General features: G+C 40.5%; 1 protein-coding gene across 6 annotated transcripts in view; it reads left to right on the top strand.

The window, feature by feature from the left end:
• LOC137341956 (tensin-3-like) overlaps positions 1–14,261 on the top strand; it is a 385,280-nt gene that overhangs the window by 263,975 nt on the left and 107,044 nt on the right. For all 6 annotated transcript variants that reach the window (XM_068005512.1, XM_068005503.1, XM_068005521.1 and 3 more), the window contains 5 exons: positions 2,361–2,425; positions 2,873–2,956; positions 7,719–7,831; positions 11,188–11,248; positions 11,350–11,425. In XM_068005512.1, coding sequence (XP_067861613.1) covers positions 2,361–2,425; positions 2,873–2,956; positions 7,719–7,831; positions 11,188–11,248; positions 11,350–11,425 — 399 coding nt within the window. The remainder of the gene's footprint in view (positions 1–2,360; positions 2,426–2,872; positions 2,957–7,718; positions 7,832–11,187; positions 11,249–11,349; positions 11,426–14,261) is intronic.

Raw genomic sequence — 14,261 nt, forward strand, 5'->3', positions numbered from 1 at the left:
TCCAAACTCTGCTGCTTTCCTCAGGTGTACTTTTGTAGAGTCAGGTGTACAGTGACTGTTGTGTTGAAGTTTAAAACATAGGAAAGCTGGGGTAATTGTATACTTAGATCAAGATTTTATACTGAAGCATTATGCTAAGAAGGAAGTAGTAGATTTATCCAAAAATTTGGAGGAAGGCATCTCTGTTAGCCTAGAGCACAAAAGCACCTCTGGGTACTAAGCCATCCCAATATTGTTAGCTGATCTCAGTTGGCTTCAATATCCATCCAAGGAAGGAAAAATCAGCCATCAAATCTCACTTTTGATTGTAACCCCTGCTGGATGTGAGTGAGTATTGAAATTTAATAAGAATGTAGGATCAGCTTTGATGACACCCATGGTCAAATAGCCCCTCGAGCCTGCTCTGCCATTTGATAAGGTCATGGCTGATCTGTGATCTAACTCCATATACCCGCCTTTGGCCCATATCCCTTAATACCTTTGGTTGCCAAAAAGCTATCAATCTCGGATTTAAATTTAGCAATTGAGCTAGTATCAATTGTCGTTTGCGGAAGAGAGTTCCAAACTTCTACCACCCTTTGTGTGTAGAAATGTTTTCTAATCTCACTCCTGAAAGGTCTGGCTCTAATTTTTAGACTGTGCCCTCTTCTCCTAAAATCCCCAACCAGCGGAAATAGTTTCTCTCCATCCGCCCTATCCGTTCCCCTTAATATCTTTATAAACTTCGATCAGATCACCCCCTAACCTTCTAAACTCTGGAGAATACAACCCCAATTTGTGTAATCTGTCCTCGTAACTTAACCCTTGAAGTCCGGGTATCATTCTAGTAAACCTACGCTGCACTCCCTCCAAGGCCAATATGTCCTTCCGAAGGTGCGGTGCCCAGAACTGCTCACAGTACTCCAGGTGCAGCCTAACCAGGGTTTTGTATAACTGCAGCATAACTTCTGCCCCCTTGTACTCTAGTCCTATGGATATAAAGGCCAACATTCCATTTGCCTTATTGATTATTTTCTGCATCTGTTCATGACACTTCAATGATCTATGTACCTGTACCCCTGAGTCCCTTTGGACATCCACTGTCTTTAACTTTTTACCATTTAGAAAGTACCCTGTTCCATCCTTTTTTGATCCAAAGTGGATGACCTCACATTTGCCTACATTGAATTCCATTTGCCACAGTTTTGCCCATTCACCTAATCTGTCAATATCGCTTATGTAATGTTATGTTTTCATTTCCACTGCTTACAATGCCACCAATCTTTGTGTCGTCGGCAAACTTAGATATGAGACTTTCTATGCCTTCATCTAAGTTGTTAATAAATATTGTGAATAATTGAGGCCCCAAGACAGATCCTGCGGAACTCCACTAGTCATATCCTGCCAATGTAACCTGCAGACACTCGCTGTCTAGGTTTACACATGAAGAATGGCTATTTCAGCTGGATATCACCACCCTTGGAGTTTTATCCCAGCAAATGCCAGCACCTTAGAAGAGGAGGGAAGATAAATGGAAGAAAAATCGTATTCCATTTTGTGCAATAAACAAGCTGGTGCAAAGACTGCATTTACCTGCTTTACCTTAGTTCTTAGTTTGAGATGGGAAAGGAGAAAAATTCTGAGGAATGTCATGTCTGACCAGTGTGAAGTATCAGAAGTTGCATGGTTTTAAAGTAGGAAGAGATTTGCGGCAAAATCTCATGAAAACATTACGAAAGGGGTTAGAAATGGTGCACTTTCCCAGAATCTGGAGCCAACAGCTCATTTCTAATTGTGTTAAAGTGGGAGTTTTTTTTGCTTTGAATGAAACCTTTGGCTGTTCGGTCCTATTAATATCAGTTAACATTTGATGTTCAGTTAAGTGAATACTTTCATGTCCAGATTACATGTTTTACTGTGTTTCCAGGCCAACACTTGGACATGTGGCATAAAATCTCTAAATTATAATGAGCCTAAAAGAGTGAAAAGTCAGCTATAATTTAGCAATGCTTCTCATAATGGTGAATTAACTTTCCTGAGAAATCATCTATTCATTTAACAGCAATTACCTGTTATAAGAATAATAAATGAATGCTCAGTGTTTCACTTGACTCTTGTTCTATAATCATCATTGCAATGCTGCAGACTGTTGTTTGTAATCATAGTCTTGTTGTGAAAGGCACGTTCATGTGACAAACTTTCCAACTACAATTGAACAGGGGTAAGCAAGATCTCCCAGCTTGACCTTGTGCATATTCCTTTAATCTTGTAAACATTACTGCGACAAATGATGGAAGCAACTAGTACGTCTTGTTTTGTGGTGTTCCTTTTGGGGTGGTAATCAGAAACTTTGTTTTACTTGTGTAATTTTTTTTCTCTAGGGAGGCAAAGGGAGAATAGGAGTGGTTATTTCATCGTATATGCACTTCACCAATATTTCTGCAAGGTAACTGAAGCTCAAATTGAATGATGTTCTTTGTTTGATGAAGTTTGTATAAATCTTTAGGACTGCAAAGACTCACTTTTTTTTCCTATCTGAACTTTTGAAATGTAAGCACGAAGCATTTTTCTTGTTTGCTTGTAGAACTCATTAAACATGCTCACTTTCTTTTCCCACCTCTCCGATCTCATTTTATAGATGATGCTGCACGACAGACCCTTGCTAAGAGGGCTGGCAGGCAGATGACCTGTTCCCAGATACCCACCAATATCACTTTGTAACCAGAACATTGCAAGTTGTTTCACTCCCCAATTTTTCTGCCACCGAACTGAACAGCCAGATATCATCTCTCTGACGTCCTAACTATTTTTGTCACTTAAGCATTCATTTTGCCCTGTGTTGTCAACTGCTGATCCTTAACATTTCACTCATTTAAACTGTTTATTATTACAGTGCTGATCAAGCTCTTGACAGGTTTGCAATGAAAAAGTTCTATGATGATAAAGTTTCTGCCTTAATGCAGCCATCACAAAAGCGGTAAGTCTGTGCAGTTGACTTATTTTGTCCCAATTAAGTTCTTTTTATTTATTGTTATTAAAGATTTGGCAATAATATGAGCTAATAAATCAGTTATTTTAGTGCATCAAATAACAGTAATGCACTGGGTTGCTATCTTGAAAATCACTTCAATGGAGATGAAGGACTAAAGTTAAGACTCCTTCCTAGCCCAAACCAGAGTTTAATGTAGCAGTGAGTCAAGCAGCCAGGATGAAGTTTTATCTCCACAGCTTGATTGTAAAGAAAGGTACATTCAGAGTGGATGCAGTTCAAGAATTAAATATTCATTCTTCTCCTGTAAAGCAGCTGATACTGAAATTGGTTAAAATGAATTAACATTTTTGGTCTTTGATTTTATCTTAATCCCTGTTAAGTGGGTTTTCAATATAGCAATTGTACACATCTGGAGAGTGGTGAGAGGCAACTGAAATGACCTCAGGAGGACTATTAAAGTTCTCTTCCTGCTTGTTTTAGTACTCAGTAAAGGAAAATTAATTAAGAAAAGATGTTAGAATTGTCCCGATGACTTGGAGGCAAAGTCTTTTATCTTTGAGCTGTGCAGACCAGGAAGAGCTCAAGTTTGATCTGCAGTCTGTTACATGGAATTACATAGAATCTACAGCAAAGACACAGGCCATTTGGCACTAGTTTACTTCATCTAAGAAGAACACCAGTACTTGGTACTATTGAGAAAAAACAGAAAAAGTTCTCAAACAGTCACGGTAACATGGTAGTGCAGCATCAACACTGTTAAGATTCACGTGGCAAAGTGAGAGAAGCAGTTACAGGCCCTTTTTAAAAATGTATTAAGTAACCCTGTTAAATGTAATGGTTTAAAAAGCAGGTCCAAGAAAATCTGAAGTTTTTAAGTTATTTTCTCCTCCCCTTCAAATTTTTTTCTCATCTCTCAAAACATTGATTGATGCTGGGGTACAATTCCATGGGTTTTGCCAGCCCTTCGGACCTCACCTGAATGGTTATTCTTGCATAGAATTTACAGCACAGGCTATTTGACCCATCTGGTCTATGCTGGTATTTATGCTCCACAGGAACCTCGTCCCACCCTTCTTAGGCGAACCTAGGAAGTGAATGTTGGAAGCCTATTCAGTCATGGTGGATGGAGAGAATGTAAAATCACAGCTGAATTTGGTACTGGATATTCTACCAGAGGGTGCTGCATAACAGTCAGGAATAGTCTTTTTCCCCGCCCTCTCTAACGCTGGGACAATGAGTCCAGTTGTAACAGTCCGATTGCTACCGCGGCCGAGATCAGACACCTCGGCACAGATGGGGATCAAATTGGGCCCTATTGCTAGGCATTGTGAAATTTCTGTTTGATGTATTTTTAGATCAGTTATGTTTGTAACAGTGTTTCGGTTTGGTGGAACTTTGAGTATAAATGAGATGCTCTGTTCTTGTATCAGATTGTCGTCTCAGGTTTAAAGTTTAATATGCCCAGCCAATTGCTTGTGCTATGGAGAGTAGATTTACATGCATATTTGTGTTGAATGAAATAAATAAACTTTCTTGAATAAACTATTTGAGAAAGCTGGCTTACCTTGATAAAGGGCTCTTTTGTATCTTTAGAGTTGATAGTTTTGAATGGATAGCTGTCATGTTAGGTCATTTCAGACTCAGCTGGATTCTGGAAGTGAAACCTCTTGAGCATTCTCATGCCAAATAGAAGTGGAAATATATTGTTTTTCTGTGGCACTAAATTAAGTGCTGCTAGGATAATTTTAGTGACTTCTTAAAGTACAGCACTGTTACTGTCATTAATATGTTGATTTCAGCAGAAACAAGTCTAGGTTTATGACATTGAAATAATCAGAGGATTGTGCATGCATTTGTTTGAGTCATTGATACTATGCCTCAACATAACTGGGACAGGTTCCACTGCACATTAAGCTGCAGCATATTACAGAACTGCCTCACTAAGTTCTGTAATATAAATGTGAAAATGATATATTTTGCGATATTAATGTGAAAGTCACCAATATAACAATGTATAGATTTTTATTTGTGGTTGTTGAGATGCTGGGGAATGGGATACTTAACATTTCAGGTCAGCTTCAAGCACTCGTAGGCTAATTCCAGTAAAGCTCTTCCTGCTCTCGCCTAACAGTGCACCCAAAGCTCAAAAGTGCACGATTAAGGTCTGTTTTCTATTTCCCACATTAGCCATCCTGTGGCTTCTCTCAGTGAGGATGCTAATTTATTGACATTTAGGGCAGTTTTGTGCTGTGGTGCATACCTAATGGGGACTGGGTTGAAACTATCAAACTCATTTTACAAAAGACCCATGCAGCCAGGAGACTTTCATCCAAGTGATATGGTCTGGATTTGAACCCAGAACTGAGAACTGAAGGGCCATTGCACCAACTGGGTCCTCTGGATATTTTGAAGTACTGTACGTGTTAATGTTGACTGTGCCCAAAATGATGCTCTGAGAGTTTACACACTGCTTTTGTAATGTATGGATAACTATTTAACACCATTGTGGGGAAAATGGCACCCCCCCTTTTAATTGGACATTGTAGTTTACTTTTGCTGACTAACTAGTACATGAAAAGTCTATACCCAGTACAGTAAGTACTTCAAAGGATAACTTGTCTTGGCAGTACATCAGAGAACAGTAGTCTTAGCATTGTGCCTTAGCTCATAAGGAAAACTTGACGCTTTGAAGGTTATCTTGCCGTTTCTATACCAACATAAATCTAGAAGATTGTTTATTTTATTCTCTGTGCAGAGATATTGTGATTATATTTCTAGTTTTCTATGGTGTAATGGGAATGACATTTTACAAAAAATGCTCTTCTTTGCATGTAATTACGTAAAGTTACAATAGAGATTCAGACCCAGGCTTTCTGATTGGAGCACATCTCTGGCATGGCAGGACCTGCGACTGACCTGGCCAACTTTCCAGCCCAGGGGTCATTCTCGTGCTGAAGGTAGGCCCCCTGGCCTGTGCTGGGGAGTTGTGCCAAACTAGACCTCAGAGGCCTGGTTGAGCAGATGCTACTCTTGCATACTATGCACGGCTGCACTCGAGAATGATTGCACAGGTCCCTCTGCAAACAGACCTTCACCACTGACCTTTGAATGCAGGTTGTCAGGGCCAAATAGGCAGTGCTGGCATCTTCAAACAGGGCGAATGCTAAGAAACATAGTGGAGACAATATTTCCCTTATTTTGTTATATTTTTGGAACTTCCTGCCCACTGCACTTTATGCTGCTGAGCCCACCCTCCGGAGATGGACACCAAGTACTTTTCTGGCCCCATCTGCCGAACAACTGGCAGGACGTAGCCATAAAGCCTAAGCTGATATGTATTTTTTAAAAGTTTGATTTTCTTTTAGTCAGCTGGGTGTTTGACATGGGTGGAAACCCATCACCACGTTTGAGTCTCGAAACCAAGTTGCTGAGGAATTCATATGAACAGGGTTTCTATTTGCTTGGTATGGAGTGCACACTTTCCCTGCAGGGACATACTTCACTTATCTAAACCTGGAAAAATTAGGTGCAGGTTGGCAAGAGCCCAGGCTTAGAATCTTTCCTGTGTGCATTGGGATACTTCAGAAATAAGCAGCTTTTTAACACAGCATGAGTAAGCTTTCCGCTGTTGTACACCTAGGACTGCTGTGTCCAATATGACATTGCCTTCAGACTTATCTAGAGCTCCCTCCCCCCATATCCTATCAACGAACAAGGCCGACTGGTCAATCATCAATAGTGCTCTGGAGTACTCTGAACCTGTCTGGTGCAGGCATCAAAATACTACGGCAGTGCGTTGCCTTTTAACTATTGCCTGAAAAGTGAAGGTAAAATTGCATTCAAGTTTTCAATTTCCAATAATGGAAATTCCCAAGAGTGTAGCCATTAATTCCTCACTAGTGCTGCAAGTTTACATTTATTCCTCTGACTAGTAAATGCTTTTTAATAGCTTTTTGTCACTATTCTGTACTCAAAGCAAAACGATCATCTGTAAGTGTAAAATGTTGAAAAAAATTGCAGAAATATAAAGGACCTGGGGACTCTCAGTATTCTGGAAACAGTCTCAAATAATCCAGTCTTGTTGCAGATTTAATAGTTGGCATCCTCCTTCACGTGAAGGGTCAGTTCTGTCATGTAGACTGTTTCTGAATTGGGTCATTGGTATCCTTTCTGGCAACACTGAAGCTTTTGTGCATTAATACATTTTGGGTGGAGGCCAAGCAACAAATCAGTGGTTTCAAGTAAGCTTCATAACTTAAAGGAAAAAAAGGCTCTGTTGAGAAGTGCACTAATGTCCTCTCTGTGTAACTTAGCCTTCTGCCACTTGAAAGGCTTTGACTCCCAAATAGCTCCTTGCAAATCTGACGATGACCCCAGGTTTTGAAATCGGCTTTATAAGGGATTAGGTGTTGAACCTGTCTCTACTGAGCAAGCATTTTGCACAGATTGACCCCATACCCACCTCCCTCCCCCGCCCTATGGTGAATTCCCATTAGCAAAAGCTAAAATCGAATTTTAGAGGACCATGATTCATTACAATTACCTACCTCCTATCACTGGAAAGGACTTCTTCTCAGGAAGTTGTTAAGTTTCCTTTTAAAAGGGCTGTAGTGACTTCGTACTCAATACACCTCTCAGCTGTTAATTAATGACATTGCATATACACATATTTTTGAAACTTGAAAGATTGAAGAAAATAATAAGTACAACAGGTCAGACTAACTTTACAGTGTGTTCTTCCCTTTAGGTATGTCCATTTTTTAAATGGTCTGCTGTCCGGTTCAGTGAAAATGAACACCACTCCATTGTTTCTGCACTTTGTCATTTTGCATGGCATTCCCAGCTTTGATACTGGAGGAGGTAATACTTTGAAATAGGTGAAAAATACAATAATAGATATTTAATGATTAAACAGTAACAGTTAAAGGGCAAGATGATCCCTTTTTAGTGCTTATAAGCCTTAGAATTGTTTAATTAGCATAATCATGTTCATCCTGTACTTACAGGTGCTGTGACTCAATGATTCTTCAACTGGTTTGGCCAGGATCAGTTATAGTTGAAACCAATTGATTTCTCTTCTGAAAACTTTGCAGAGCAAAGCTAAATATAAAATGATGACATTTATTTTTGAAGTGTTATAGTATCATAGAAAATAGGAGCAAGAGTAGGCCATTCGGCCCTTTAGAATGGTTACAGCATGGAAGGAGGCCATTCGACCTGTCAAGTCCGTGCCGGCTGTCTGCAAGAGCAACCCAGCTAGTCCTACTCCCCTGCCCTATCCCCGTATCCCTGCAAATGTTTTCCCTTCAAGTACTTATCCAATTCCCTTTTGAAAGCCACGATTGAATCTACCTCCACCACCCCCTCAGGCAGTGCATTCCAGATCACAACCACTCGCAGTGTTAACAAAAAAAAGTTTTTCCTCATGTCGCCTTTGGTTCTTTTGCCAATCACCTTAAATCTGTGTCCTCTGGTTCTTGACCCTTCTGCCAATGGGAACAGATTCTCTCTATCTACTCTGTCTGGACCCTTCATGATTTTGAATACCTCTATCAAATCCCCTTTCAATCTTCTCTGTTCCAAGGAGAATGACCCCAGCTTTTCCAGTCTATCCACGTAACTAAAGTCCCTCATCCCTGGAATCATTCCAGTAAATCTAGTATCAAAATGCAAAATCTGTTTTCAAGTTTTAAATGCTAAGTATTTCTATGACTAATACTGGCAAAACTGATGAATGCCCTTTAACTAACATTAAAAAGCTTAAAGTGTCATTAATGAGAGGGACAGTTAAGTAAATTATTGTCTGATTCTTGATTAGTATTTATGCAAGATCCTGAGATTTTTCTTATTTTCCTGAAGCGATCATTCCAGCCAGTTGCGTCATGGATAGCAATCACAAAACAAGCAGAATCAATTTTTATTTTAAATAACTTCTGTCAACAGAAAGATGGAACGTTTAGGAGCATTGTTTGTCCCTTGCTATTGTGCATCTTGGAACTGTGTTGGGTCTGGAAACAGCAGCTGGACGTTCCTGCCCCAATGCTGCCCCAATTCTTCTCCAAAATATGTAGATCAGAGGCAGATGTGACAGGCTTACTAAAGCATTTGGGGCTGGAATTGTTTTGCTTTCCAGCGGACTTCTGTTGTGACTCCGGTGGGACCTGGATGTGCTGTATCCTGGACTTGCTCTGCAGTTTTCTCTGGCTTTTTTTTTGAGGGGAGGTGCCTCCAAACACCCCAAACATCGAGTCTACAGCACAGAAACAGGCCATTCAGCCCAACTGGTCTATGCCGGCTTTTATGCTCCACACAAGCCTCCTCCCACCGCTCTTCATTTAACCTTATCAGCGTATCCTTCTATTCCTTTCTCCCTCATGTGCTTATCTAGCTTCCCCTTAAGTGCATCTATGCTATTTCCCTCAACTACTCCTTGTGGTAGCGTGTTCCACATTCTTACCATTCTTTGGTTAAAGAAGCTTTTCCTGAATTCCCTCTTGGATTTATTAATGACTATCTTATGTTTATGACCTCTAGTTTTGGACTCCCCCACAAGTGGAAATGTTTTCTCTACATGTACCCTTGTCAAAACCCTTTCGTTATCTTAAAGACCTCTATCAGGTCACCCCTCAGCCTTCTCTTTTCTACAGAAAAGGGTCCCAGTCTGTTCAGCCTTTCCTGATAAGGATATCCCCTCAGTTCTGGTATCATCCTTGTGAATCTTTTTTGCACCTTCTCCAATTCCTCCATATCCTTTTTATAATAGAGACCAGAACTGTGCTTGGTACTCCAAGTGTGGTCTAACCAAGGTTCTATACAAGTTTAACATAACTTCTCTGCTTTTCAATTCTATCCCTCTAGAAATGAACGAAAGTGATTGGGTTGCCTTTTTATGGCCTTATTAACCTGTGTCACTACTTTTAGTAATTTGTGTATCTGTACCCCGAGATCCCTTTGCTCCTCTACCCCATTTAGACTCTTATTATCCAAGCAGTATGAGGCCTCCTTATTCTTCCTACCAAAATGTACCGCCGCACACTTACCTATATTGAAATTCATTTGCCAATTACGTGCCCATTCTGCAAGTTTATTAATGTCTTCTTGCATTTTGACGCATTCTTCCTTTGTATTAATTGCATCCCCAATTTGGTGTCGTCCGCAAATTTTGAAATTGTGCTTCCGATTCCCGAGTCCAAATCGTTGACATAAATTGTGACCGACAAACAAGGCCACTGATGAGAAGGAAGGCAGGGCCGAGAGCAGTGGTTCCCTGCATTGGGAATTCCATATCTTTGTCTTCAAAGAGACCCAGTGTAAGTTTGAAGACTGGTACGCTGAGTGAGAAGAGGCCGCTGGGCACTCAGCAAAGGTTTTTTTCATGGTGGGGGAAGGACTGGCACTGGAAAATCGCGTGTGCCATGGCAACCCAAAATCAGCTGCAAGTGGTGTAGGCGCCCGCTGGCCCCATGCAGATTAGAAGCTCTCCTCCTGAGCCCATCCTGGCTGGGTCAGTTGTGGAGGGCACTAGTGCTCTCGATTCTGATGTAAATGCCAGGATCATGGCTGATCCAAATTCAGAGCTTCTGTCTCTATGTTTGATTTTGGATATCCAGAGAGTGTATAGAAAGAAAAATGACCCATTTCACTACAATGAAAATAAAAATCTTGAATTCAAGACTCTCAGAATGGTTACAGCACAGAAGGAGGCCATTCGGCCCATCAAGTCCATGCCAGCTCTTCGTAAGAGCAATCCAGTTAGTCCCATTCCCCCGCTCTTCACACACAGCCCTGCCAATATTTTCTTCCAAGTATTTATCCAGTTCCTTTTTGAAAGCCACAATTGAATCTGCTTCCACCACCCTTTCTGGCAGCAAAGTCCAGATCATTAATTGCTGCATAAAAAAAAGTTTCTCCTCATGTCGCCTTTGGTTCATTTGCCAATCACCTTAAATCTGTGACCTCTGGTTCGCGACCCTTTTAATTATTAAAAAAAAATTGCTAATTATCAGGGCAAGAATTCATTTTGCAAATAAAAAAATCCTACTTAGAATACAATTGTACATCAGATCATCATTCCTTTGTGAAGCGAAGTTGATGGACGTTGTATACTATAGATAAAATGCTAAAGGCAATATCTACATATACATAACTATATCTGTTAAAATTCGAATTGATGTGGGTAATGTTAGAAATTCTCACTCCATACTTATTTTTTGCAGTTTGCCGCCCATTTTTAAAAATTTACCAAGCAATGCAGCCAGTCTACACTTCAGGAATCTAGTAAGTCTTATTCTGTCAAATATCGTAAAGCCTATTTACTTTTCATTTTTAATACTGTTGCCTTCTTGTAAAAGTAACATTTTGCATGTTTCTTTCTCTAGTAACGTTGGGCCAGAAAATCAAAGCAGAGTATGCATTTCGATAGAGCCAGCCCAGCTGCTGAAAGGTGATATTATGGTGAGTTTCACTGTGAGCCAACAAGAGTAGTATCAATAAAATGAAAGAAAAATTAGCACAAGGAAATCTTCCTGCATTTTGAAAAGAACTGGAGGAATTTTCCTTTAATTCATGAGGGGTGGAACTTGTTGGAGTGGGGCATCTCACAGCATACGCTGTTAGTTAGACTTTTTCCTGCATCCTTCAGCTCAAATATTTTTTGCGCCCTAGCTTGCTGGAAGTGCAAGCTGATAACAGCGTGGCGAGGACAACAGGGGATCTGGGACCTCAGTGAATGGTGGGACCAGCAGTGGATCTCCTTAACCAATGAAATTTAAGGGTTGAGAAATAAACAGAGGAATGACTGAGAAGGAGGGTGGATGAGAGTAAAATTGGGTGTGGAATGAGATTTCAAGAGAGGGAAATAAAGTTTGGATTGAGAGATAGAAAAGAGACAGAAAGGAAAAGTAGGAAAAAATTTAAAATTTGACATTTTAAAAATCTTCAACAACAATTCGCTACCTGAGGGAATGAGACTCCACAGTTTAAATAGTTCACTTTCTGGGACACAGAAGTTGATTGGCAGTCATTAACAATTATCACACTGTTAAAAGGGTCCTTATGCTATTAGACCTAATTTTCTGTGGCAACTTAATGGACAATTAATGTGCAAATCCAGCAAGTTCTTAAAAAAAAAAGTTATGTGGAGGCTCAGGGCGAGATGCTGTTTGTGCGAATCAAATGGTGGAGCGGTGTAAATTGACCAGCAAGTTCTGGAGATTCACAACTCACAGTGTATCTCTTAATCCCCTGAACTTGCTGGCCGATATGCTCGTTAATAATGGTGAGCATCGCTAACACGGCATTATTTTTTCAACAAGTTCCAATCCATTATCATTTTTCAAACTACATGGCAGAGCAATTAAACAAATACTTTGATTCTGTCTTCATGGAAGAGGACACAAATAACTTCTCAGAAATATTAGGGAACCAAGGGACTAGTGAGAAGGAGGAATTAAAGGAAATTAGTATTAGTAAAAAATAATTCTGGAGAAATTAATGGGACTGAAAGCCGATAAATCCCCAGGGCCTGATAATCTGCATCCCAGTGTACTAAAAGAGGTAGCCATGGAAATAGTGGATGCATTAGTTGTCATCTTCCAAAATTCTATAGATTATGGAACAGTTCCTGCAGATTGGAGGGTGGCAAATGTAACCCCACTATTTAAAAAAGAAGGGAGAGAGAAAACAGGGAGCTACAGACCGGTTTGCCTTACATCAGTAGTAGGGAAAATGCTAGAGTATTATAAAGGATGTGATAACGGGACACTTAGAAAATATCAACGGGATTAGACAAAGTCAACATGGATTTATGAAAGGGAAATCATGTTTGATAAACCGACTGGAGTTTTTTGAGGATGTAACTGGTATTTTCAGACGGCTTTTGATAAAGTCCCACATAAGAGGTTAGTGTGCAAAATTAAAGCACATGGGATTGGGAGTAATATACTGGCATGGATTGAAAATTGGTGAACAGACAGGAAACAGAGTGGCAGGCGGTGACTAGTGGGGTACCGCAGGGATCGGTGCTTGGGCCCCAGCTATTCACAATATATATCAATGATTTCCAAGTTTGCTGACAACACAAAACTAGGTGGGATCGTGAGGAGGATGCAAAGAGGCTTCAAGGCGATTTAGACAAGTTGAGTGAGTGGGCAAATACATGGCAGATGTAGTATAATGTGGATAAATACGAAGTTATCCACTTTGGAAGGAAAAACAGAAATGCAGAGTATTATTTAAATGGTGATAGATTGGGGAATGTTGATGTACAAAGGGACCTGGGTGTCCTTAAACATCAGTGACTGAAAGCAAATATGCAGGTGCAGCAAGCAGTTAGGAAGGCAAATGCTATGCTGGCCTTCATTGCAAGAGGATTTGAGTACAGGAGCAAGGATGTCTTACTGCAGTTAAACAGGGCCTTGGTGAAACCACACCCTGGAGTATTATGTACAGTTTTGGTTTCCTTACCTAAGAAAAGATATACTTGCCATAGAGGTAGTGCAGCAAAGGTTCACCAGACTGATCCTTAGGATGGCAGGACTGTCAAATGAGGAGAGATTGAGTCGACTCGGCCTGTATTCACTCGAGTTTAGAAGAATGAAAGGGGATCTCATTGAAACGTAAAAATTCTGACAGGTCTAGACAGACTGGATGCAGGGAGGATGTTTCCCCTGGCTGGGGGTTCCAAAATGAGGGGATCACAGTCTCAGGATACGAGGTAGGACATTTATGACTGAGATGAGGAGAAATTTCTTCACTCAGAGGGTGGTGAACCTGTGGAATTCTCTACCACAGAAGGCTGTGGAGGCCAAGTCACTGAATATATTTAAGAAGGAGCTAGGTAAATTTCTAGACACAAAAGGCATGAAGGAGTATGGGGAGAGAGCGGGAATATGGTATTGAGATAGAGGATGTTGGCTTTTATTGCTAGGGGGATAGAATATAAAAACAGGGAGGTATTGCTGCAGTTATATAAGGTATTGGTGAGACCGCACCTGGAATACTGCATACAGTTTTGGTCTCCATACTTAAGAAAAGACATATTTGCTCTTGAGGCAGTACAAAGAAGGTTCACTCGGTTAATCCCGGGGATGGGGGGGCGGACATATGAGGAGAGGTTGAGTAGATTGGGACTCTACTCATTGGAGTTCAGAAGAATGAGAGGCGATCTTATTGAAACATATAAGATTGTGAAGGGGCTTGATCGGGTGGATGCGGTAAGGATGTTCCCAATGTTGGGTGAAACTAGAACAAGGGGGCATAATCTTAGAATAAGGGGCTGCTCTTTCAAAAC

This window comes from Heptranchias perlo, chromosome 2 (assembly GCF_035084215.1).
Source record: "Heptranchias perlo isolate sHepPer1 chromosome 2, sHepPer1.hap1, whole genome shotgun sequence".
Classification (NCBI taxonomy): domain Eukaryota; kingdom Metazoa; phylum Chordata; class Chondrichthyes; order Hexanchiformes; family Hexanchidae; genus Heptranchias; species Heptranchias perlo.